This window comes from Cnephaeus nilssonii, assembly GCF_951640355.1.
Source record: "Cnephaeus nilssonii genome assembly, chromosome: 19".
NCBI lineage: Eukaryota > Metazoa > Chordata > Mammalia > Chiroptera > Vespertilionidae > Cnephaeus > Cnephaeus nilssonii.
Window position 1 is genome coordinate 24,620,317 of NC_137090.1, and position 24,675 is coordinate 24,644,991.

Here is a 24,675-nt window from a genome sequence, read left to right on the forward strand (position 1 = left end):
GCTGAGCATGGGCTTCGGGGACAGGCCCAGTCTGGAGCTGCTGAGGGCCCTGCGGGAGCTGCGGCAGCACTGTGCCATCCTCAAAGAGGAAAACCAGAGGCTGGTGAGTCCCGGGTCCTGGCTGGAGCTGGGGGAAGGCAGGCTCAGACACTCTGCCCCTCTGCCTCTGTGCCCTCCTCATCCCATAGCTATCTCCCGCCGTGGGGGCCGCATGGAGGTGACATGATCCCTGACCCAGAGAGGGTGAGCCCTTATCTAGAGTTGCTGAGGACTCCACTGTGAGCCCAGGGCTCTAGCCCAAGGCCTGGGCAGCTAGGACTGGGTCAGCGGGGGAGCTTCCCACATGCCCTGTTCTGGCTGACCCCTTGTCAGAGGAAGAGCAGCTTTCCCGAGACGGAGGAGAAGGTGCGGAGGCTGAAGCGAAAGAACGCCGAGCTGGCGGTCATTGCCAAGCGCCTGGAGGAGAGGGCCCGGAAGCTGCAGGAGACTAACCTGAAGGTGGTGAGGATGGGAGGCCGGAGGCTGCAAGGTGAAGGCTGTGTGACCAGGGAAGAGGGACGTCAGGGCCGGCCTGAGGGGTGGGGTTTAGGAGTCATGGACTCTTAGCACCCAGGAAAGCAGGAACTCGGGGGGCCAAAGTGTAGGAAGGGCAAATGCTGGCCAGGCTAGGAGGCTGAGGGTTTCTGGAGCCACAGGAGGGAGGGAAGGGCCGGGCGGGGAGTTCCTGAGCAGGCAGGGAGCAGGATTCTGGATGACCACGTGCTGGTGCTGGCTACAGTCTCCCGCTGAGCTCATCTCTGGGTACAGAGCCTGTGGGGGCAGGGATGGAGACCCATCACAGTGGCAGCCCTAAATTAGCAGCATCCTTTGAGCTTAAACTAGGATGTGAGGTTAACTCTGTCAGTCCTGCTTGAGGGTTGCCGGGGTCAAATGAGGCTGTTGGTCCCCTGCCGCCCCAGACAGGGTAAAAGCAAGAGGCCACACGTGTAGGTTTTCAACCTAACCCCTCCTTGGGGAGGAGCTGAGAAGTGGGAGAGGTGCCCCAGCCCTCAGATGACCATTGGCCTTACCCCTCCTCTGGCCAGGTGAGTGCCCCCGTGCCCCGTCCAGGGCCCAGTTTGGAGTTGTGCCGAAAGGCCCTGGCCCGCCAGCGAACCCGGGACCTCAGTGAGACAGCCAGCGCCCTGCTGGCCAAGGACAAGCAGATTGCTGCTTTGCAGCGGGAGTGCAGGGAGCTGCAGGCCAGGCTCACCCTGGCGGGCAAGGTGCGAGGAGGCCCTGGTCACCCCATCCAGCTCCGTCCTACCCAGAGCCACCTGCCTGGCTTGTGGGATGTGGACCGAGATGTTAATGAGATGCAAATGAAGCGGGAAGGTGGAGGCTGCTGGGGAGTAGGTTCCCCTGGCAACGGCCCAGGTGGGAGCGGGGAGAAGCCTGAACGGAAGGGGGCGGAGCCATGAGTCCCAGACCTGGGTATTTCTGTGCTCCTGGCTTCAGGCTGTTTGCCAGTGGGTTTGGTTGTATGAATCCACACGTATCTAACACTTGCGTCAAGTGATGTTCACAAGGCATTTAGCACAGTGCCGGGCACACGGCGAGTGCCCAGTAACTGAGTCACTGTACGTCTGCACGCGGGCTAGCAAATGCCATTCGCACGCACCTATGACCAAGGCATGTACTAGTATGCATGGGAGGATGTTGCACGTTCCCCGCGCATCAGAGCCCCTCCAGCAAGGGGACAAGTTGAGGGAGGAGGTGGGCAGGGGTTTAGGCCAAATTTCCCTCCCTGTGCCCCAACCCAGGAGGGCCCCCAGTGGCTCCACTTGAGGGACTTCGACCGACTGCTTCGCGAGTCCCAGCGGGAGGTGCTGCGGCTGCAGAGGCAGATCGCCCTGCGCAACCAGCAGGAGCCGTCCCCGCCGCTCCGGCCCCGGGGCCCCACTGTCCGGGTCAAAGCAGGAGCGCCCACCCCCAGGGCCCCGGGAGAGGTGAGCGCCGGCACCGGGCAGGTGTGTGTAGATGGAGGGCGGGGGGCTCCGGGATCTCCTCCTGAAACGCGCTCAGAGCCCCGAGGACCCGGTGGTGGCGTGCGCACCCCTAGGGCTGGGGGACCTTTCCAGACACCCAGAGGTAGGGTCCTGGTTCAGCCTCCCAGCACTCGTACCTGTGCCCACCCCCGGGAGTCCGTGGTCCGCCCTCCGCAGGCCGGCGTCCCGCCCCGCCCCGCCGCCCCCGCCGCGCCGCCAGTGGTACGGCCTGGCCGCAAATCCCTGGTTGCCGTGGCAGCCGCCCGGGGCTCAGTCTGCGCCGCCGCCTCCCGCCGCCGCTGTTGCGCGGGGACGCCCCCTTCAGCGCCTGCCTGGTCCGCCAGGCCCGCCCCGGTTACAGGGGCAGCGTCCGCCCCGGCTCCAGGTATGGGCGACCCACACTGGGCGCGGGGCTTAGCCCCTGTTGCGCAGGCGAGGGACCCCACCCCGGGCCCCCAGAACCTGAAAGTCTGGCTCCTTTCCACCCTCTCTCCTTGAGTAGCACTTCGATCCACCTCCTTCTGGGTGGAGGGTGCTTCTTGCTAGATTTTGCCCCTCTGCCTGGCCCAGGGAGGGAGATGCATCCATCAAGACCTGTCCTTCTCTAGAGTTTGCACAGATAAATGGGAGGGGCCACAGGGTGGGCTTGGGGACGCTTTAGAAGGGCCTGGCCAGGTTTTGCATTGCTCTAGGGCAGGCCAAGCCCAGATTTGGATTGCCCAGAACCCCTCGCTCTGGGAATACCGCATCCCCCGGGACCCGGGTGGCCGCCTAGTTCTCTGCCAGTCATGGAAGGACAGCAGGGCAGTTATTGAGTGCAGAGCAGGGCTGCTGCTGGAAGGAGCTAAAAAGGGAAAGCTTTGGCCTGGATAAGGGACCATCTCTGTTCTCCCTGGTGAAGGAGCTGGAGAACTCGGAGGTGCAGCCTCTGCAGCTCCACATCAGGTGGAGATGATGGGATGGGGTGGGGAGAGAGCACCCCCCCCTCCACTTCCCGGTCAGGAATCTCTTGGCTGACTGTGAGATGAGGTGGGAACCTCCCACGGACAGGCTGGGCTGGGAGCAGGCTGCCTTGGGGCCCTGTTCTCAGGTGCCAGTCCCGTGCCCCTGGGCATTTCCAGGCTACTCCCCAGGAGGATGTGGAAAACCCACCCGTGGTCCTAGGGGAGCCAGAGAAACAGCAGAGGGTGCAGCAGCTGGTAAGTCCCAGGGCAAGGGCTGGAGGAGGCCTGTTGTGGGCAGCTCTGCCTTCCCACATGAGGAGCCCTCGGTTCTGACCCCACAGGAGTCAGAGCTTAGCAAGAAGCGGAAGAAATGCCAGAGCCTGGAGCAGGAAGCCCGAAAAAAGCAGAGGCGATGTGAGGAGCTGGTGAGCTCTGGGGGGCCTCCCCGAGGCCCGCTCCCCCGTCCCCCAGGCCAGCCAGGCGGTGGGCTCCCTCTCCGCTCCGCTTTTATCCTTCTTGCCCTGAGGAGCACACTTCCCCTGTGCTGCGGCCAGGCGCCTTTCCTGGCTGATGCGGGCACCAGGCGGGGGAGGAAGGCCTTGACTGGGAGGGCAGGGTCCTCTGTGTGGGGAGGGGAGGAATGTGGGTGCCAGGCTTCCTCCCCAGAGCTCCTCTGGTCTCTCAGGAATTGCAGCTGAGAGAAGCCCAGAATGAGAATGCCCGCCTCGTGGATGAGAACTCCCGGCTCAGTGGGAGAGCCACGGAGAAGGACCAGGTAGCCACTGCACACAGGTGCTGTGTGGTTTGGGATCCTGCTAGGGCCCTGGTCCCTGGCAAGGGGCTGTCTCCTCCACACCTCAAACTGGGCTGGAGTGGGAAGGGTGCTGCTCTCCCTGGCGAAGGAGCTGGTGGGACAAGGCTCTCACACCCAGCTCCCTGCCACTCCCCCCTCTCCAGGTGGAGTGGGAGAATGCAGAGCTGAGGGACCAGCTGCTGGGGGTGACACAGGAGAGGGACTTGGCCCTTCGCAAGAGCCAGGGCCTGCAGAGCAAGCTGGAGAGCCTGGAGCAGGTGCTGAAGGTGAGAGGGCTGTGCTGGTGGGGGAGGAGGGGGGAGTACTGGTACCTGGCACAGAGAGAAAAGTGGGCCAGTACAATACGCCCTTTGTGGGGCACTGGGGTCTGAGGCCCAGTCTTGGGGCTGCTAGCCCCTTTCCTCTTGTAGCCTTAGAGGGTATCCGGAACACATGTTATCTGAGCCTCCCTCATCTTAGATCTTCACAGAAATGGTGGGTCTCTGGCCTTGACACGGGGTCTTGTATTCCAGCACATGCGGGAGGTGGCCCAGCGGCGGCAGCAGCTGGAGGTGGAACATGAGCAGGCTCAGCTCAGCCTTCAGGAGAAGCAGGAGGAGGTCCGGAGGCTGCAGCAGGTGGGGACAGGGTGTCTAGAGGGCAGGAATGCTGGAAGAGTGGGAGGCTGCTGGACCTCAGCCTAGTCATCCACTCATCCAACAAGCATTTACTGAACACCCACTGTGTGCCAGGTGCTGGGGGACAGTGGGCAAAGACCGTGTCCCTGACCAATCAGCAAATAAGCTGATATGGGATTGAGGTGATCCCAGTGCGGGTGGTGGATAGGGTGATGTTACCGAGCGACTGAGGGACCACTTTAGGTCCGCAGGGAAGGTTTTCATGCCTCCAGGTCACAAAGGAGCCAGCTGAAGAGCACTCCAGGTAGGGGACTGGAAGTGCCAGTGCCCTGTTGTGGGAAAGAGGTTGGGATCCAGACCAGAGTGGCTAGAACGTAGTTGGAGGGATAGAACCGCAGGGGCAGGCAGGAGCCAGATCACCTTGAGCATGACAGGTTGTTGAAGGAGTTTGGCTATTTTGCTCTCTGAGTGGTTAGAAGCTATTGAAAGGTCTCCAATAGGGAGCAGCCTGATCTGATTTCACCATGTTAGAAGGTGACATTGGCAGCGCCATGGAAGATGGACCGGGGGAGTGGGCATGGAGCAGGGCCATCAGGTGTTGGCGCTGTTGCAGGGGTCCACGTGGGAGATGGTGGCCATCTAGACTAGGGAACAGGCAGTGAAGGTGGAAACAAGTGGGTGCATTTGAAGTGTATTTTGGAGATAGAATTCATAAGACTCCACGGATTCCAGTTATACAGTGACAGTCCCCACTCTGTTACCCGTTTGCTGAGTAAACCCTGATAAAGGGTGGGGCTTTCACTCCCCAGGACCCGAGAGGCAGGGAGTCCTGAGTTCTGAGTTCTGTCTTGGCCAAGTTTGGGTTGTGTGTGAAACATGCAAGTGGAGATGCTCATAGACAGTTGGGTCAATGAGTCTGGAGTCATGGGGAAGTTGGTCTTGAAGGTATGCTTTGGGGTCATCAGTGTGTCTAGTCATTTGACTAGAAGGGCCTCTTGGGAGAGAGTAACGAGTATAAAGTGGGCTCAGTAGCACCCCAACATTCAAAAGGGGAGCAGGAGAAAGAGACTGAGAAGGAGCTCCCAGGGAGACAGGAGGGAAACTGGAGGGTGGATGCCCTGGAAAGAGAGAGACAGCATCAGGCCCACCTCTCCTTGACCCTATTGCCTTCTGGCCTAAGGTATGGTTCAGGGGTAGGAGTCTGGAAGGGAGGAACCCTCAGCCCCCCTTCCTTCTGCCTCTCCCTCTCCTTCCCCCACTTTCTGCCCTCCATCCTCCCTTCCTACCCTCCTTTGCATCTCCCTCTATCCCACCCCCATTCCTCATCCTTCCCCTCCAGCATTTTGCCTCCTCCCACCTGTAGGCCCAGGCAGAAGCTAAGAGGGAACACGAAGGGGCCATGCAGCTGCTGGAGGTAAGTCCCTGGAGGTGCCACCAGCAATACCAGCTTGGGGGGAGCTAGAGTGGACTGTGTGGGGTGTGGGGTTGCAGGAAGGCCCCTTAAATACTCCAGTGTCTGGAGAATCCCCTCCACCATTGGCCTGTTTCTCAGGCTAGGGCAACACCAGGCAGGGTCTGGTGGCAGGAGTCTCATTATCACCCCCCCACCCCCCAGGATGCCTTCACCTTGAAATAGCCTTCGATTTAGGAACTGCTCAGTCAGTCCAGGGAGCCGGCCAGAGGGTGTCCACTCGGGCCCCTGTCTCTCCCTCTCCCTCTCTGGGTGATGACACACAGTCTCGGGATCTAATCTCTCCTCTGTGCTTTTCTTTCCTGCCACAGTCTACCCTGGATTCCATGCAGGTACAGCCTCCCAATCTCCCACCTTCCTGGCCCAATGAGCTGCATCTCCTCCCTCAGGTCCAAGTGGTCCCAGCTCTCATGTCCAACACAGCAAGGAGTGACCGGGAGCAGACCTGAGAGTCTGTAGATGGGCTGGGGTTCCCACAGGACACGTGGGCCATCTCCTTGTCCCAGACCTGCTACTACACCTGGCAGACGTGGGGCCTTCCCTCCTCTAAAGCCTAGCCCCTGAGCCCATGAGGAAGTTCAGCATCAGCCTGACCCATAATCCTCTTGATGTTGGCCAGGGGTGGGCCCCTTAGGTTGAGACTCTCGGGATACCTGATGAAGAGGTCTTGAGAATTGGCTCGTTCTTGTCACAAGATGTCCCTAGCTCCCGTGTGTGGTCTCCCTGGGGACCTCCTGAGGGCAGGGATTTGGGTCACTGACTGTGGGAGGGTGACAAGCAGCGGAGCCAAGAAAAGTCCTGAGCTGGTACTGGTGGTAGTGATGGGATGGGAGCCATCCCTTTTGGCCTAGAAAGCAGCCAGAAGCAGGAAGTGCCACTCTCTGGGGCGAGAGGGTGTGCTGAGCGTGAAGCAGGCCCGGCTCTTCTCTGGAGGGGAGTCATGTGATGTCCTACAGCTCCAGCACTTTACCCTGAGCTTAGACACTACTAAGGGCAATGGGGCAGCCAGGCCCAGGATTGATGCCCAGGCCTAGGGGCTGGGCCATGTGGTCTGAAGCCCTCTGTGCGGCTATGTGGAGATGGCACAGGTTGGGACTGGGCAGCTTTGCTGGGCCTGGTGGCTCATGGTGGGTCTTGGCTCAGGTCCGGGTTCGAGAGCTCGAGGAGCAGTGCCGCAGCCAAACAGAACGCTTCAGCCTCTTGGCACAGGAACTCCAGGCCTTCCGCCTGCACCCTGGCCCCTTGGATCTGCTCACCTCAACCCTGGGCTGCAGTACCCTTGGGGATCGCCCACCACCCCCCTGCTGCTGCTCCAACCCCCAGCCCTGCCGGGGATCCGGCCCCAAAGGTAAGGTAGACTCCCAGTGCCATTAGCCTGGAATCCCCAGGCTTGGGGATTTGTATAGAGCAGAAGGTTCAGGGTCAGAGAAGGCTAGCAATGCACCCGAAGTCACACAGCAAGTTAGAGCCAGGTCTGGAGTGGCTGTCCCAGAGTCTGGCCCAGGTGTCTCAGGCCACTGCTCCCTCCCTCCAATAAGACATCTGTGTTCGTGGTTGGGAGTTGGGCTCTAGAACTCGATGGCAGGCAGTGTGGGCTTGTAAGGAGTTGGGCATCAGACCTGATGGTCCCAGCTCTGTTCACTCAATAATCCACGTAATTTTGAGCTTGCTGCTAAACCACGGGGCCCCGGTTTCCTAAGTTATAAAAAAGGAAAAACTCGGTGCACCTCATCAAGCTGCTCTGAGGATCATGCGAAATAATATATGTAAAGTTCCTCTACCTCTACTCAGTAAGTTTTCCTAAATATTTCCCTTCTTGTAAGGAAACCCAGCTATGGCGGGCCTGACCCCCATAATCCAAGCAGCTCGACCTTGGTCCCTGGTCCTTCTTCAGGCCACAGACCCCACACCCACCCATGTGCCATCTGTTCTTTAGACTCTGACCTCCTGCCGGGCTCCCCAGGACGCTGCACCCCAAAGTCTTCTGAGCCTGCCCCTGCCACCCTTGCCGGGGTCCCTCGAAGGACAGCCAAGAAGGCAGAGTCTCTCTCCAACTCCTCTCACTCTGAGTCCATCCACAACAGCCCAAAGTCATGCCCTACGCCTGAGGTCAGTGCTGGGGAGGGGCCTGGGTTCTGGCTCTGCCTCGGCAAAGTAGGAGGGGAGGTGGCCCTGACCTCTGTGGAGTCCCCAGAAGTTGGGTGACCGCTGGCCTATGAGGGGTTCCCACATTGGGAAGTGGAGCCAGGCCTTGGGAGAGAAGGGCTCGTAGATTCCTCCTGGTCCGCAGGGAGCTCAAGGAGGAGCCATCTTGGTCTCCAGGGCCCCCCCGGAAGGCCCTACCTTGGAGCCACCCAGCCCCACCCCTCTGGGGCTCAGAGAAGCCCTAGAGAAGTCCTGGGTTGGCTGGAGGGAGATACCATAGCGCCAGGTTCCACATAATGAGACTGTTCATGAGAGTGGCTGCAGCAGAAGTGATGGGCGTGTGAGAAAGAGCACAGGTCCCGGGACTCAGATCCCAGTGTTGTCTTAGCAAGACCCTTTCTGGGATTTGGTTTCCTTGTTTGGATTTCGGAGCTAATAAAACCTGCCTTGTAAGTTTGTTGTGAGGATTAAATGAAAAGAATGTAAGGAAAGTGCCTTCCTCAGTGCAGAGCACACACTAAATACTTAAATGTGGCAGCTATTATCATCACCGAGTTCTTGGGGATCACTCCCAACTCTTCCAATCACCTCCTAGCTCCCAAACTCCAGGAAGTGGAGGGGCGGGTCTGGAGCAGCCCTGCTGTCCCAGGTTTCGGGAAGTGGTAGAACCCGGCCCCGGCCCTCTACTGCCCCCTTGTGGGACAGAGCAGTGGTGCTGGATTTGGATGCCCAGTGCTCAGGACACTTCTCACAAAGGGACAAAGGGACTTCTTTGTCCCTTTTTAAAAATATATATATATTTCTTTATTGATTTCAGAGAGGAAGGGAGAGGAGAGAGAGAAACATCAGTGATGAGAGAGAATCATTGATCGGCCGCCTCCTGCATGCCCCCTACTGGGGATCGAGCTTGCAACCCAGGCATGTGCCCTTGGCTGGAATCGAACCTGGGACCCTTCAGTCTGCAGGCTGATGCTCTATCCACTGAGCCAAGCCGGCTAGGGCTTCTTTGTCCTTTTGCCTCCTTGCCTTCACCTCTTTATAGTTCGAGTGCTTTGCTGTGTTTTTACCTTAAGGAGATCACTGCCATTGGACACCCACCCATACCAGTGTGGCCGGCCCCCTCTCTGATGGGGAAAGGTCATTTCCTGGGCTGGTGCAGTAGAGGTCAGGGCTCCAGGAGGGACCCAGGTTATTCCCACTCCCTCTCTCTGCAGCAGCTGGGCTTTGCTAGGATCTGATGGCTCAGGAGCTGATTTAGAAAACAGTGGGGCTATTGCTATGGGCCTTGTACTCATTTTCCTTCTCAGAGGGTCCTCCTCTGGCTCAGTTTGGAAACCTGCTTGCTTGGCCATTGGCCCTGGGTCATAGAGAGGACTGGCCCTTTCTGTTTTCCCCCAGGTGGACACAGCCAGTGAGGTGGAGGAGCTGGAGGCAGACACCGTCTCCCTGCTCCCAGCAGCTCCCGAGGGCAGCCGGGGAGGAGCCAGGATCCAGGTCTTCCTAGCACGCTATAGGTGGGCCTCTCACCCTGCTCCCTATCCCCCCAGCATGTGGGGTGGGTGGGAGGAAGGGGCCCGGAGAAGATAGAGGCATCTGGGGAAGATGGGGTTGGTACAGGGAATGTCCTCTTAACCTAGTTGGGCCAAGGTGGGTGCAGTGAGCATTCTCTTTGGCTAAAGGTGGACAACCAAGTCTCCATAAAGGCCTAGGGCAGTGGGGAGAGGAAATGGGACTTGAAGGTAGGATGTAGGTCACAATCCTCCTCCAACCTCCTCTTCCTCTTCCTCCTCCTCCTCTTCTCACCCCTCCTCATCCTCTTCCTCCTCCTCCTCCCCCTCCTCCCCCTCCTCCTCCTCCTCCTCCTCCTCCTCCTCCTCCTTCTCTGTGCCTCCTCCAACAGCTACAACCCATTCGAAGGCCCCAATGAGAATCCAGAGGCAGAACTTCCGCTTACTGCTGGCGAGTATATCTACATCTATGGCAACATGGATGAGGATGGCTTTTTTGAAGGTAGGAAGGTGGGGTCATTCTGTCCATTCCTCTGCTTTTAAGCTCTTCTTCCCAAAGACCTCCACCCATCCATACCCTCTCCCCAGCATGCTCAGCCCACCGTAACTTTTCAGACTCACCTACAAGGCAACAGAGACCTGGCAGCCTGTGGGGAAAAGGAAAGGAAGCATATTGGGAAAGGGGTCAGCTGGTCTGACTGCAGGTCAGGACAAGGCCTCGCACAGTGCAGATGATAGACAGTGACACGGGATTTTGACTGAATTCACTTTTGTGCTGGCAGACAGAGCATGGCAGTGTTTAACACTAGTGACATCGAGGTCAGACATGCAGCACAGATCTGATGCTGGACTCCAGTTGGGTGTAGGGAGGAGGAATCAGGGTCCAGAGCCCAGGAAAGGGTGTTAGCAAGTAGTTAGCAGGTGTCAGCGCCCAGGCAGGGGGTGGGCTTCAGAGCAGTTCTCCAGGGGGGAGACCAGGCAACTGAGGCAGATGTCCCATTACTGAGACTGGGTAACAGGGCAGGGCCTGCGAAAGAGACTCCGTAGGGTGTTCCTGGCCTGGCACCAGGTTTTTTTGTTATGAAAAAACAAAACAAAAAGCTGACCCCCTTTTTTTTTTTAGAGGGGTGGGAGGCAGCAAAAACATAAATATTAACCAACCACAAATTTCTAGAATTTGAATTATACAGCATGGAATAAACTTAAAGGCATGGAGACAGCTGGATGCAGGATGCCGTATTCCTCACCAAACTTGAGCTAAGTGACTGGTTCAGCTGCACCTGGTCCCACCTGGACTGCTCTCGGTGGTACCAGCTCTGGGGCATGTGCCTGACTCCAGCACCAGCCTTTCAGGGCTGTGGACCTGCTTAGTATGAAGGCTCCTATCTTAACGTCATATTAGGGCTTCTATTAATTTCCAAGGGCTGCCATCACAAATTACGCCCATCTGGGTGGCTTAAAACAACAGAAATGTATTCTCACGTCTCTGGAGGCCAGACATTTGAAATTAAGGTGTTGGCAGGCCCACACGCCCTCTGGAGGCTCGAGGGGAGAACCCGTTCCTTGTTCCTTTCTGGTGGTTCCAGGTGTTCTTTGGCTTGTGGCCACATCCAATCTCTGCACCTGTCATCACATTGCCTCCTCCTTTTCTCTCAGTATCTCTCTGTGCATCTCTTATTGTCGTTGGATTTAGGGCCCACCCAGATAACCTGGCATGATCTCATCTCACGCTCCTTACTTAATTACATGGGCAAAGATGCTTTTTTCCAAATCAGGCCACATTCATAGGATCCAGGTAGGACAGGGACATATTTTTGGAGGCCCCTATTCAACCCACTACAGTGCTAATATTATCTTACTTATAATGTCCCGATTGTTTCTTCTTCAAGTTTCCTTGCCTTTTTTTCTCTCCTAGCCTGAGAGAAAGAGAAGGTGTTGGGGACACGCCCAGGCCCTATATGCACCCTCTGCTGCCCCTGCCTCCCACTAAGGCATAGCAGCCACTGTTCCCTGGGGATGTTTCCTTCTTTCAAATTAGCTGACATGACCTGCTGCATGCCCAATTTCTTCCTCCCTTGACGTCCCTCAAACAAACAACAGCACATGTTACAATTCTCTGTGGTCAAGTGTTCAGGGGAGCTGGCACAGGTAACAGAACTGACCTTTGGTCGCTGCCTAGACTGACCGCCAGTCATGCTCCCAGACCCGGGCCTGCTTCTAATCCCATCTGGAACATACTTCAACATTCACCTCCTCAGAGCACGGACATTCGCCTACATCCTTGTAGCATCAGTATCACCTCCGGACTAGTTAGAAACGCAGCATCTCAGCTTCACCCAGACCTACCAGAATTAGAATCTGCGTTTCAACAAAGCTCCAGGTGATTCATGCGCACATTAAAAATAAGGAGCCCTGTGCTATACAGCCACAATACTGTGATCACACTTACGAAAATGAACTCCTTAATCTAGGTCTTGACTGCTCTTGTCTTGTAAAAGTGCTGACAGGCAAACCTTGATTTGAATCAAATGCTTAAGATCACCCACTCACCATTGTAACATGCACTTATTGGACCGGTTTTTCTCTACCTCCTCTCTGCCTTTCCCTGCCCTGCCCTCCCTCCGCAGGGGAGCTCATGGATGGCCGAAGGGGCCTGGTTCCTTCCAATTTTGTAGAGCGTGTGTCCGACGACGACCTCCTGACCTCCCTCCCTTCGGAGCTGGCCGATTTGTCCCACAGCTCAGGCCCTGAACTCAGTTTCCTGAGCGGTGGTGGAGGTGGCAGCAGTAGCGGGGGCCAGAGTGTCGGGGGACGCAGCCAGCCCAGATCAGAGGAGGAGCCTGTGGGGGATGAGCTCAGTCTGAGCCCCTCACCCGAAGGCCTGGGCGAGCCCCCTGCTGTGCCTTACCCCCGCCATCTGGCCGTCCTCAAGCAGCTGGCCCACAGCGTGGTGCTGGCCTGGGAGCCGCCTCCTGAGAGAGTGGAGCTGCATGGCTACCAGATCTGCGTGAATGGGGAGCTGCGTCAGGCCCTGGGACCTGGGGCACCCCCCAAGGCTGTGCTTGAAAACCTGGACCTGCGGGCCGGGCCGCTCCGTGTCTCTGTGCAGGCCCTGACCAGCCGGGGCAGCTCTGACCCTCTGCGCTGTTGCTTGGCCCTGGGTGCCAGGGCCGGGGTGGTACCTAGCCAGCTGCGAGTCCATCGAGTGACAGCCACTTCTGCTGAGATCACCTGGGTGCCCGGCAATAGCAACTTGGCTCATGCCATCTACCTCAATGGGGAAGAATGCCCCCCTGCCCGCCCCAGCACCTACTGGGCCACCTTCTGCAACCTGCGGCCTGGTACGCTCTATCAGGCCCGAGTGGAGGCTCAGCTCCTACCGGGAGGATCCTGTGAACCAGGCTGGGAGAGGCCGGAGCAGCGGACTGCCACCCTGCAGTTCACGACACTCCCAGCAGGTGTGCAGGCTTGGGCATTGACTGTCGGTGACACCCAGAAGGCCGGGCCGTGGGGGATCGTGGAAGGAGGGGCTGTTGTTACTAGAATTTTCAGGGAAGTGGCAAAGCGGGCGGTATCTCCAGCGGTGAGTGTCCTGCATTACTGGGTCTTGTGCCCCTTCCCCCCAGGCCCACCCGATGCCCCCCTGGATGTGCAGATTGAGCCAGGGCCCTCTCCTGGAATCTTGATCATCAGCTGGCTCCCCGTAACAATAGATGCTGCTGGGACCTCCAATGGCGTCCGGGTGACAGGCTATGCCATTTACGCGGATGGGCAGAAGGTACGGCCTGGGGACTCTGTCCATCTGTACCCTAGGAGCAGGATGTGGGTCTCTCCTTGCCATGCTCAGAGGCCTAGTCTCCCAGCCTGGCACAGCGATGCCCAGCCCCTGGCATTTGGGCACTAGGTAGCCAATTAGTTAAGAGCATGGGTTTTGGTAACTGGGATTCAAAAAACCATTCTAGCACCGAAGCCCTGTGGCAGGCAGATTGAATGAGATAGGCATGCCAAGGGCTTCGCACGGCGCCTGGCCAGTGCGAGTCACCGTTGTGGTTGTGTCCTCACACTTGGTCATCCCAGCTTCCCTTTCCCCTCCTGTGCTCCCTCCGCCCTGCAGATCATGGAGGTGGCCTCACCCACAGCGGGCAGCGTGCTGGTGGAGTTGTCCCAGCTGCAGCTGCTGCAGGTGTGCAGCGAGGTGGCCGTGCGCACCATGTCGCCCCATGGCGAGTCGGCCGACTCCATTCCGGCTCCCGTTGCCCCGGCCCTGGCTGTGGCCTGCCCGCCAGCCAGGGTCTCCTGCCCCTCACCACGGCCAGGCTCAGAGGCCAGGCCGCCCCTTGCTCCAGCCTCCCCAGCTCCTGGAGACCCCAGCTCTCCCCTCCAATGCCCCGAGCCCCATGGAACTAGAGAGCCCCATGGAGTTCCCGCAGCGAGCCCTCCCAGAGAGACAAGAGGATCCCAAGAGGAGCCCACAGCACCTTGCTCCCAGGTACCCTACCGGGCGGGGGGGCGCAGGTGGAGGCTGGGAGGAGGGCCGGGGCTTGGGCCCTTCCTCAGTGCCTTCCATTCCAGGAGGAGGCTGGGGCAGCTGTGCTGGGCACCTCAGATGGCAGGAGGGCCAGAGAGCCAGCCGTGGGTGAGAGAGCTCCTGGCCCTGCAGCTTCCTCGCTGGCCCAGGACAAGGCTGAGTGGACCGCGGGAGAGGCCTGCCTGGCACCCTGCTCCACGGAGGGGGCACCGGCCCCGAAGGTGCCCTGTGCTGAGGCCAGCCTCGGAGGAGACGCAGGGGCTGGGCTGAGGCCCAGGGCTGAGGTAAGGGGTTAGGGACATACTGTGCCACTTCAAAGAACCGGGCCTGCCTCCTTGCCTCCGTTCAGCCAAAACGTAGCCCTCTCTGCTGGTTCTCTGCTCTGCCCTGTGCTGTGTATCTGTCTGTTCCTTTGGCACTTTATCTTCCCAGATTTCTCTTTCTCTTTGGCTCCCATCCTTCTCCTCCCCTCGTTGTGGATACCCCCATTTGGGACAGGACCCTCTCCCTCTGCCAAGGCGTTCCTTTCATTCTGGCTTCATTCTGGCTGGGGCTGACCCTGCCAGAGTGCCCCCACCCCGAGTCCTTCTCTGCCCTTCCCCCTCTCCTCCTTTGTCTCACCTCTTGCAGAAGGAGGACATGACAGAGCTCGGGGTGCGTCTAGTGAACTCCCTTGGGGACCATGGCCGAAACTCAGATCTGTCAGACATCCAAGAGGAGGAGGAAGAAGAGGAGGAAGAGGAGCTGGATTCCAGGGCTGGCTCTTTCCAGAAGCAGGTTGCTGGCGTCAGCATCAGGGAGAATGGGCCCAAGGTAATGGGGTGAGGAGGGGCTGGTGGGCCCTAGACCTCGGGTTCCAGGGGTCTCTACCCCATGTGTCAGCAGCTGCTCCAGCCACCAGTGAGTGCCAGCAACCTTCTAGGTGTGTGGGCTGGGCCCTGTCCTAAGGCCCAGATAGGAAGTGGCTCAGGATTGACCTCTGCCCTCCTGGGAAGAAAGGGGAGGATGAGGAGCTCTTTGCTGCACCTTCTCTGGCTTCAGCCCACCAGATGCAGCACCCTGGCCTTCTGAGATCCTTGTGTTGGGAGCTACTGGGGAAGGGGTGGGGAGTCCTCTCTGCTATTACAGGCATGGCCTGCTCCTGTCGCTCAGGGCCCTGAGCATCTGTGCAGCCATATCCTGGGTGTGTTCCCACAGTCTCTGGCTGTCCTGGACACACCATGTGACTTTGGGCCACCCCCCTCTCTGGTCCTTCCTCTTGGAGGAAGCTGAGGGAGGGCTGTGAGGTTACCTGTAACCCCTGCTCTCATCTGATCTGAGGGCAAAGGTCACAGCTTTTTCTTTTTCCCATGGACCTCTCTTCCCTGCTGCCCTCCTCCCCCATTTCGCCCTCCCCACCCCCCATCCCCCAGCCCCAGCCCCAGCCCCAGCCCGAGCCCTTCTCTGAGACTGACAGTGACGAGGAGATCTTGGAGCAGATCCTGGAGCTGCCCCTCCAGCAGTTCTGCAGCAAGAAGCTTTTTAGCATCCCGGAGGAGGAGGAGGAGGAGGAGGAGGAGGAGGAGGAGGAGAAGCCTGGGGCAGGCTCTTCTTCCCGAGACCGCGGCCCGCCGGAGCCCGCATTGCTGGAGCTGGGTGGTGACAGCAGTCGCCCTCAAGGACCTGGACCATGTCCCTTGTCTCCTGAGCCCTCCAGTGCCGGGGACCCCCTGGAGGACATGCCAGGGCTAGTTGGTGGAAGCAGCTGGGGGAGAGGAAGTGGCTCTATCGAGAGGCCCCCAAACTGCAGGCGGTCCCCAGATCCCCGAGAACACTGCAGCTGCCTTCTCAGCAACGGCGGGACCCAGGCTGCTGGACGACCCGGCCCCACACGGGAGAGGGGTGGCCCACCCGTGGGCGAGGGCGCTAGGGGTGGACCAGAGGCTGGTGGGAGAGGGCGGCCAGCCCCTTCCCAGAGGCACCCTCACGGCCGGACGTCAGAATCTGTCCTGGCCAGCTGCCTCTCCCCCAAGTGCTTGGAAATCAGCATCGAATATGACTCTGAGGATGAGCAGGAGGCAGGCGGCGGGGGTGTCGGCATCACCAGCTCCTGCTACCTCAGAGACGGGGAGGCCTGGGGCACGGCACCCGTAGGAAGGTCCAGGGGAGCTCTGAAGGCCAATTCAGGCCCCAACCCCTACCCACGCCTCCCGGCCTGGGAGAGAGGGGAGCCAGAGCGGAGAGGCTGCAGTGCGACTGGCAGAGCCAAGGAGCCAGCCTCCCGGGTCCGTGCCCACTCCCCACCCCCGGCAGCCCCCTGCCTGCTGCCGCCTGGTGGCTCTGCTTGCTGCCCACCAGCCACTCCCATTCCACGCTGCCGCCTTCATCAGCAGAGGTGGGGCTGGGCCTCTGGGCTCCCTCATCTGTCTCTTCCCACCCACATTCCACTGCTTTGCTGCTTCTGCTGATCGGAACTGGGATGCACCATGTTCTGTTGTTATTAGTCACCAATTGCCGCCAGCCAGCCCCCTGCCTTTGGGCAGGGTGGCCCTTTCCTCTGCTTAGGACACTGACTGTGATGTCCAGCGTCACCCCACCCTGACGCTGAGAAGAGGCCCTCCTCTCAATTTCTCCTTGGCCAACTCTAAGATCTCACCTTAGTCCCCTCTACTGCACACAGCTACCCGGGTGGCTGGAGCTGGGGCTCCCCACCTGCCCTTCTTCCCCCCATGGGGGTGTCTGAAGTCTCCAGTGAGGTTGGACCAAGACTGCAGGAGAGGAATGTTGTGTCCCTGCTCTGCTGTGCTGCTTTTGCTGACGGGGCAGAGCTGGGGAGCACGTGCGGGGTCTTGCCCCTACTGAGGTGCCTGCCAGACGGAGGGTGTGACATTTCTGCCCTCTGTTGCCCCCTCTTTGCAGGCAACAGGGATTGGAGAGCCCAGAGGGCAGGACAGGTCTGGGCAGAGGGGCCCCCTTCGGAGAGGGGCCCGAGCCCCCAGGCCAGACACCACGGAGCTGGGTGAGCACCTGATGGGGGGCTGAGCTAGGTGTGGGGGGGCCTTTCCTAACCTCTTGGCCAGAGCTCATTATCATTGCTCTCTCTCCCCAACTTCCCACAGCCCCTCCGAGGAGCCCCCCAGAAGAAGTGCTGGCTTACCAGGACCTGCCTGTCAGGGTCTTTGTGGCTCTGTTTGACTATGACCCTGTGTCAATGTCACCCAACCCGGATGCCGGGGAAGAGGAGCTCCCCTTCCGGGAGGGCCAGATCCTGAAGGTGACTCACTGTCTGGGTCCGCCCTCCTCCCTCCTTTGCTGTGTGGAGGTGTAACCACGCGTGGGCCAGAACACAGCTTTCAGAGCCACGTGAAATGGGGTTGTCACTTCGGGCTGTGGAACCTCGAATAGGTGAACTCTTCTGGGCCTGTTTCCTCGTTGGTAAAATGGGGATAATGTTAATGACTACCTCACAGGGTTCTTTTGAGGTTTACATGATTCAATTCACATAGAGTACTTAAACTGCCTAGCACATAGCCCAATATAACTACTGCTGTTAACATCACAACCCGGGCCTGTGCCCTGACTGGGAATCGAACCATGACCTCCTGGTTCATAGGCCGACGCTCAGCCACTGAGCCACATCGGCCGGGCAACATCATAACTTTTATTATGCTTCCAAGTATTTATTGAAGGCTTTTGCTCTTGCTCTGAGGTTGGGGAGATCTAGTCTGAGGTAGGGCCAGGGGAATGGAGGTGCAGATAGTGGGTGACGATAATACAGAAAAGGCTATTTTCTCTCATCTCTCTGATCCTTACTCTTTTTTAAAAAAAAAAAATATTTTATTGATTTTTTACAGAAAGGAAGGGAGAGGAGCAGAGAGCCAGAGACATCGATGAGAGAGAAACATTGATCAGCTGCCTCCTGCACACCCCCCACTGGGGACATGCCCACGACCAAGGCACATGCCCCTGACCGGAATCGAACCCGGGACCTTTCAGTCCGCAGGCCGACGCTCTATCCACTGAGCCAAACCGGCCAGGGCTGATCCTTATTCTTGGCCCTTTCCCCCTAGTTCGTGTTCCACAGCCACAAAAGGCAGAGCATTCTGCAGTTCCAAGTGTAGTGCTGCGGGGCTGGGGCCTTGGGCACAGGGAGCAAGCTCAACTGGCCACCTGAGACAGCTGGTCTTTGCCTCCAGGTGTTTGGGGACAAGGATGCTGATGGCTTCTATCGGGGTGAAGGTGGAGGCCGGACGGGCTACATCCCCTGCAACATGGTGGCTGAGGTGGCTGTGGACACTCCTGCGGGGAGACAGCAGCTGTTTCAGCAGGGTTATTTGTCCCCAGATGTTCTCGTTGAGGGCTCAGGTAGGACCTGCCGCTGTCCCTCAGCCAAGGCCCCCTCCCCAGTTCCAACCCTCCCCCGCCCCGAGCTTTGTATGTCTGGAGTGTGGAGCATTTGTGTGTCTGGAGAGGTGGGAAGCCTCATTTTTCAAGAGTCTAGCACAGCCACTGGGGCCTCACAGAGACTGAAGCCAGTGTGGCCGTAGCAGTGAGCTTGCCACGTGGAGCAGGGTCTGCGGCAGAGGGATGGGCTTTGTATTTTGGATCCTGGAGGTTGGGGATGGGAGAGGAATGCTCTTTTTAAAAAAAAAAAAAAAAAAAAAAAAAAAATATATATATATATATATATATATATATATATGTGTGTGTGTGTGTGTGTGTGTGTGTGTGTGTGTGTGTGTGTGTGTATGCACACACACATATATATATGTTTATTGGTTTCAGAGGGGAAAGAGATCGAAACATAAATGATGAGAGAGAGTCATTGATCGGCTGCCTCCTGCACACCCCACCCTGGGGATCAAGCCCGCAACCCGGGCATGTGCTCATGACTGGAATCGAACCTGGGACCCTTCAGTCCGCAGGCTGACGCTCTATCCACTGAGCCAGCTAGGGCAGGAATGCTCTTTAGAAACTTGTGCACAGGGACCCTGGTGTGGCCCCAAGAGGAGACTCCAGAGTCACTGTCCTGTCCCTGCCTCAGTTTCTCTCTTACATCTACTTGCCTTCCTGGATCTCTTTCTAGCCTCCACAGCCCGAACAACTGGGCCTCCCCCCAAGCCCCGCCGCTCCAAGAAAGGTGGGTGAGACCCCCTCTCCTTTGGGGCCCGTGAGGATGAGTGGGGGTGGGGTCACTGCTGGGCTCTCTGGGGAGATACATGTGGGGTTTTGAGGAGCTAAAGGGGATCAGCGCAGACCTTCACACCATCCATCCCTTCTCGAGGAGGTAACTTCATTCTCACGGGGACTGGAGTAGCTTGCCGGGCCCTCTGCCCCCAGAAGCCTCTGACTGTAAATTCTGTGCAACCTGGAGGAAATCACTCACCCTTCCTGGGCCTTAGTTCAGGACCCACACCGGAGGGCTGGGCTCATGTGCTCTCTGAGCATCCTTCTCCTGCATCCCTGATGTGAGGCTGAGCATCCCGCCTGCCCTGCGCCATCCATCCCCTGCTTGGGATGAGCAGGGATGTGAGGGGCGGGGCTCACACACACATTCTCTCTGCAGCTGAGTCAGAAGGTCCTGTGCAGCCCTGTGCAGGTGAGAGGCCATCCTGTGTAGGGGAGACTGGGGGAAGGGGTGGGGCAGGCAGTCCCTCTGGACTCTGCTCAGAGGCTACAGTGAGTGGGGGAGGTGGTGCCTAGGGGGGTCAGCAGACCTCCAGTGCAGAGGTGGTGGGGTGGGGAGTCTAGAGAGAGTCCCGAGTCTTCTCCTCTCCCCTTGCAGGCCCCCCCGAGCTGGTCTCCTCTGCCAGCCTGAGAGCCCCCCGCTCCATGGTGGCTGCGTTTGACTACAACCCTCGGGAGAGCTCCCCCAACATGGATGTGGAGGTGAGGACCTTTAGATAGAGGCCAGCCAACGGGGGGTGGGGGGTGGCAGGGCCTCCCTGGGCCTGACACCTGTCTCTTGGTGTCTCCACAGGCAGAGCTGCCCTTCCGAGCAGGGGACATCATTACTGTGTTCGGGGGCATGGACGATGATGGCTTCTACTATGTGAGAACACTGGGGGGATGCCATTCCCACCTCACAGCCCCGCAGAGAGGGCTCTCCCAGAGCTGGGGAGGGGATGAGCAAGGGTTCCCCACAACGGATGCCTGGGGGAATGGACAAGCCACCTCCCACGGCAGAGATGTTGACCCCAGGCTGCTCAGGGGGCTTCCGGGTCAAGGGGGTGGGGCTGAGGACCGTTTCCTAATCTCAGTCTCACCAGTATCTCCTCCCCAGGGGGAACTAAATGGACAGAGGGGCCTGGTTCCGTCCAATTTCTTGGAGGGCCCTGGGCCTGAGGCGGGCAGCTCCCACAGGGAGCCTGGGACACCCCCGACCAAGAGTCAGGTCAGTGAGGAGCTGGTGTGGTGGTGGGGCCAGGGCGGTGTGGTGGGAGGGGTGCAGAGGGTGATGACCAATGAGCACTGTGCCCAGGCTGGACCTGCTGAGTTCTGTCAGAGGAGCCCAGCCAGGGCCAGCGCCCTCCAGGAGGCGCCCCTTCAGCAAAGGGGTGATCCCCAGCCCAGCTGCCCACACCCCGGGGCTGACGCAGGTGAGGGGCCCTGTGGAAAAGAACCCTGTGCCTCCACACCTCTAGCCTGGTTTCAGGAATCTCCCACCTGCTGGATCTCCCTGTCTCCCCAGAGCCTTTCAAAGCCATTGCCCAGCCAGGCACCTTCCTGGGTTCTCACCCTTAGAGCGTGCCTCTTCCTGGGGTGGGTGGAGTACAGTTAAGCTCCAGCCTCACCGGGCAGGGAGAGGGCAAGGAGGCCAGGCCCGAACCAGAAAACCCACGTTTGCAAAGGCAGTGCAAAGCTGGACCAGCCCCTGTGACCTGGCGACCTGGTGACTGGGCGAACCCGTGGGCCTGTCCGTAACCCATCTCCTCTCTTTGTTCCCTGTTCTTCAGAGAACGAGGAAGAGAAGAGTCCAGTGCTAGATGGAGATAGATATATGTAGAGAAAGCAACATGTAAGTGGGGGGCTGGCCCCTATGTCCATGTGACCCCACTCCTCATCACCATAACCAGACAGTACTCCTTTGTCTCGCATGCCTGAGCTGACCTGGCTTTTCCGCTTTCCTCCCGGGAGTGAGAGAGGGGGAGATCTTGCTATGAGATCATGGGATCACCCCCTCCCCTTGCCTTTGGCCAGTGCCAGCTGTCATAGAAACACATGTCATCTTAGTATATAAGGTCCCATATTAGCAGCCTCCTCAGATATTCTATAGCATACGGCTTATAGGATATTACATGGCGTCCACATTATGACTCATCAGTATATTATGATACTATGTGCCATGGTATTATAATATTATGATTATTATTGGTGACAGAAGGATGACACTAAAGCCACCAGTAATAATAGTCTCCCACCCTTATCCTCTTCGTCATGACCTGTTAGGGGATCAGATGCATGATCTTACTTCCAACTTTCCATTTCCACTGCTGAGGGGAATCACAAAGGGTGGGGGCTTAAACAGTGGGGTCCATAGATGAACCACACCGCTCCTCTGGGAGGGGCACTTAGAGACCCCCTCTGTTTCCCTAGCAACCCTTCCCTCGTGGCCAGCCATCAGCCCTGACTGGGTGGCCGTAGATGCCGTAACCTTTAGGTGCTAGCAGACCTCTTGGTGGGCAGGCCCTGCTCCATCACCAGGGCCTGGGTGCGGCTGGGCCCCAGGCTGGGCACCCAGCTCCTTGCCTCTGGTCTGGGCTCCATGTCTGGCTCTGGCCAGGAGACCGCCTGGCTCTGGCCAGGAGACCGCCAGGCTCTGGCAGCAAGTGGAGGTTTGAGGGAGTGGAGTGTGGAGGACATGCAGGCTGGCAAGACCTGACTTGTGCCAGGCTATGTGCCAGGTACAGGAGGTCATGGTGGGGAATATGGGAATATGTGGGGGAGTGGGGGGGAGGAGAGACTTCCTGGTGGCTCTTCTGTTTGCCCAGTCCCGGTCCTTAGGCCACTAACAGCACTGACTGGGTGGGTCTGTGGCAGAGGCAACACTCCCGGCTGCAGATGGAGCTAGGAGGCTCAGCAAAGGAGAGATGCTAAAGGAGGGGCCAGGGCATCTCTCCATCCTTGTGCTGGGGGCTGAGTGACGCCCAAATATCTCTGGTTTCAGGCTCCCAGCTGCTCTCCCAGGGCCATTCAAGGAAGAGTTCTGATCTCCTCCCCATGGGGTGGGCGCTGGCTCCCCTCCTGAAGGCCCTGGGGAAGCACATCTGCTGGGCTGGAGGGCAGGCCCCTTTGCCCCCTGGAGGGGACAGCTGCCTCTAAGTGGTCCTGGTCCTTGCTCTCCTTCATTGGGAGGGGATGACAAGGGGGAAATTGGGGAACTTCTCCTGAGGGTCAGGTCCAAGGACTCGAGCTCCGTCAGCTCAGCACCCCGTAGAGACACCCAGAGAAAGGGAGGGGCTTGCCCAGGGCCCAGGTGAACAGGAGCAGAACTGCCCTTGCCTCTGTCCCCTCAGACTCCTAGCTCAGTGCTCCCTCAGCATCACTGTGCTCACGCACCTCTCTGTGCTCTGTGTGTGGGACAGGCGGGTGGTAGGGCTCTGTATTTTTTGTTGTTGTTTGTTTGTTTTAGAGAGAGTGAAAAGGAGGGAGGGTAGGGGAGAGAGAAAGAGAAACATTGATGTGAGAGAGACACATAGATTGGTTGCCTCCCACAAGTGCCCCCATTGGGGCCGGGATCAAACCAACAGCCCAGGTACGTGACCTTTATTGGGAATCGAACCCGCAACCCTCCGGTGCATGGGCCGATGCTCTAACCACTGAGCACACCGGCCAGGTGGGCTCTGGTTCTTGACCATGGCTCTGCAACATGGAGTTCCAGGCGCCTGAAGCTGTCGGGCAAAGGAGTCACATTAGGGCAGGGAGTTGGGCCCTGACCTTGTCCCTTTTCTCTCACATTCCAGGACTGGGCTGGCTCAGCACAAGTGCCCCCGGCGCCTCCAGGTGGGCCCTGTGCCCCTGGCCCTGGCAGCCTTCCCAGGATTGAACTGGGGGGGCCACAGGGCACGAGCGGGAAGGTGCGGGACCTCTTATCCAAGGGGAAGCAGCTCCTCAGGAAACTGGGCTCCGGAAAGAAGGCGTGATGCTCTGGCTGGTCCTGCAGAAGGAAGTGGTCCCTGGAGGCACGCCCCCCTCCCCGGTCCCTGTCCTGGGGATGGGGTGGGAGGACGGCCCTGGACTTCTGTTCTTCTGAGTTAACACTGTGGCGATTGGAATAGAGTCAGAGACGGGGGGAAGGTCAGAGCTAAACGAGCCCTTGAGGATGAATCCTGAGTGGGCACCTTCCTCTTATAGGAGGGGAAACTGAGGCCCAGAGAGGAAGTAACTCACCATGGTCACAGAGCCAGGACTGGACCCGGGACTCTTGACTCTTAGTACACCCGCCTATGCCTAGTTTCTCACCACGGGATGCTAGTCCCTTCTCTGGCCTTCCGGCTCCTAGGACAGGGGACCCTAGGGGAGAAAGGGGCCCGTTCCCTTGGATGGCACCGGCTCTCCTGATCATGTCTTCCCTGCCCTGAAGGAACGTTTGCACTGGATTGTCCCGAGCCCCTGCCCACAGGCCGTGTATATATGTACATACTCAGTGCCTCCGTCTAGCTTCCTCCATCTCGCATCCATTGCACAGGCCCGGGAAGGAGAAAGGCCATGCCAAAGCGGGCCTGACCCCCAGAGTGCTCCACCCCTCCCTGCCAGCCCGGCCTCTGGCCCCTGGGTGTCCCCAGCCCCAGAGACCCCGGGGGCCAGAGGCAGCAAGCAGGAGTTGGGTTTGCCTTATTTTGCTCATCAGATTGAATTTCTCTTTTGCATCGTTTCCCTCTGGCCCCTGTCGGAGTCCCGGGCTGGGGAAAAGGACAGATTTATGCAGCTATTTTCATACATTCCCAGTTCAGAGTGGGGAGGGGGCTCCCCACCCTGACCCTCACCGTCCACCCCCTCCCGCCTGCTGGGTGAGTGTCTCTGCATGTTCCCTTCGCTGTGGTGGGAGATTGTCTGACTGAACCCCCACCCCCACCTTGGTCTCCAGGGGTGAGGCATGGCGGGGGTATTTGTTTAAAAAGACATTTTATTATAATAAAGTCTATTTTCACAAAACCCATGCTGGATTCTACCTGGGGCGAAGGACTCCTCCAGGGGCGGGTCATGCTGGACTTGAGAACCTAGAAGTTACATCCCAGGGTGCCTGGGGCAAACGGAGTGAACAGCAAGCAGCTGTTGAGTTTCTTCTCTGCAGAAGAAAGTCTGTCAGCTTCCTGAGTGCCTGGTTGCAGGGCCAGGTGTTTAGAGTTGGGGCAGGGTCCTGGAGGGAGAAAGAGGCCTGGGCAGGGGGACGGAGGGAGCACAGAGAAGGCACATTCTGCAGTTCTTGATTCCCCTGCACCAAACGCATGGAAATAATAGATGCAAAAAATACTAACCAAAGAAGCAAACACTCACCATGCATAGCAAGACTAGAAATGGCAGGATTCCAGAAAAGACAGATGGGAGATCCTACTCAGGACCCTCCAAGCAGGCTGCCTGTGGCGGAGTTCCGCACGCTGCTCCTGCTCCAGGCCGAGAGGTGGCCCAGAGCAGAAGATAC

At 58.6% G+C, this 24,675-nt stretch overlaps 1 protein-coding gene across 5 annotated transcripts; it reads left to right on the plus strand.

Moving 5' to 3' along the window:
• Positions 1 to 24,150, plus strand: TSPOAP1 (TSPO associated protein 1). Of its 5 annotated transcripts, XM_079797504.1 has the most exons (31): positions 1 to 103; positions 373 to 498; positions 1,086 to 1,265; positions 1,803 to 1,988; positions 3,149 to 3,226; positions 3,313 to 3,396; positions 3,657 to 3,746; positions 3,929 to 4,051; positions 4,298 to 4,402; positions 5,766 to 5,816; positions 6,185 to 6,205; positions 7,017 to 7,221; positions 7,810 to 7,982; positions 9,417 to 9,532; positions 9,919 to 10,028; positions 12,154 to 12,984; positions 13,153 to 13,304; positions 13,641 to 14,015; positions 14,099 to 14,338; positions 14,685 to 14,867; positions 15,467 to 16,318; positions 16,953 to 17,052; positions 17,153 to 17,307; positions 18,230 to 18,398; positions 19,120 to 19,173; positions 19,600 to 19,632; positions 19,819 to 19,922; positions 20,014 to 20,085; positions 20,317 to 20,427; positions 20,990 to 21,051; positions 22,997 to 23,133. In XM_079797504.1, exons 1-30 carry the CDS (start codon positions 8 to 10, stop codon positions 21,017 to 21,019), a joined length of 5,205 nt encoding a protein of 1,734 aa, XP_079653630.1. In that variant the 5' UTR covers positions 1 to 7; the 3' UTR covers positions 21,020 to 21,051; positions 22,997 to 23,133. The 5 variants fall into 5 exon arrangements, with proteins under 5 accessions (XP_079653630.1, XP_079653626.1, XP_079653627.1 ...); XM_079797500.1 differs by lacking the exon at positions 20,990 to 21,051 and having other exon boundaries at positions 1,803 to 2,009; positions 22,997 to 24,150; XM_079797501.1 differs by lacking the exon at positions 20,990 to 21,051 and having other exon boundaries at positions 22,997 to 24,150.
• Positions 24,151 to 24,675: the final 525 nt, after the last annotated feature.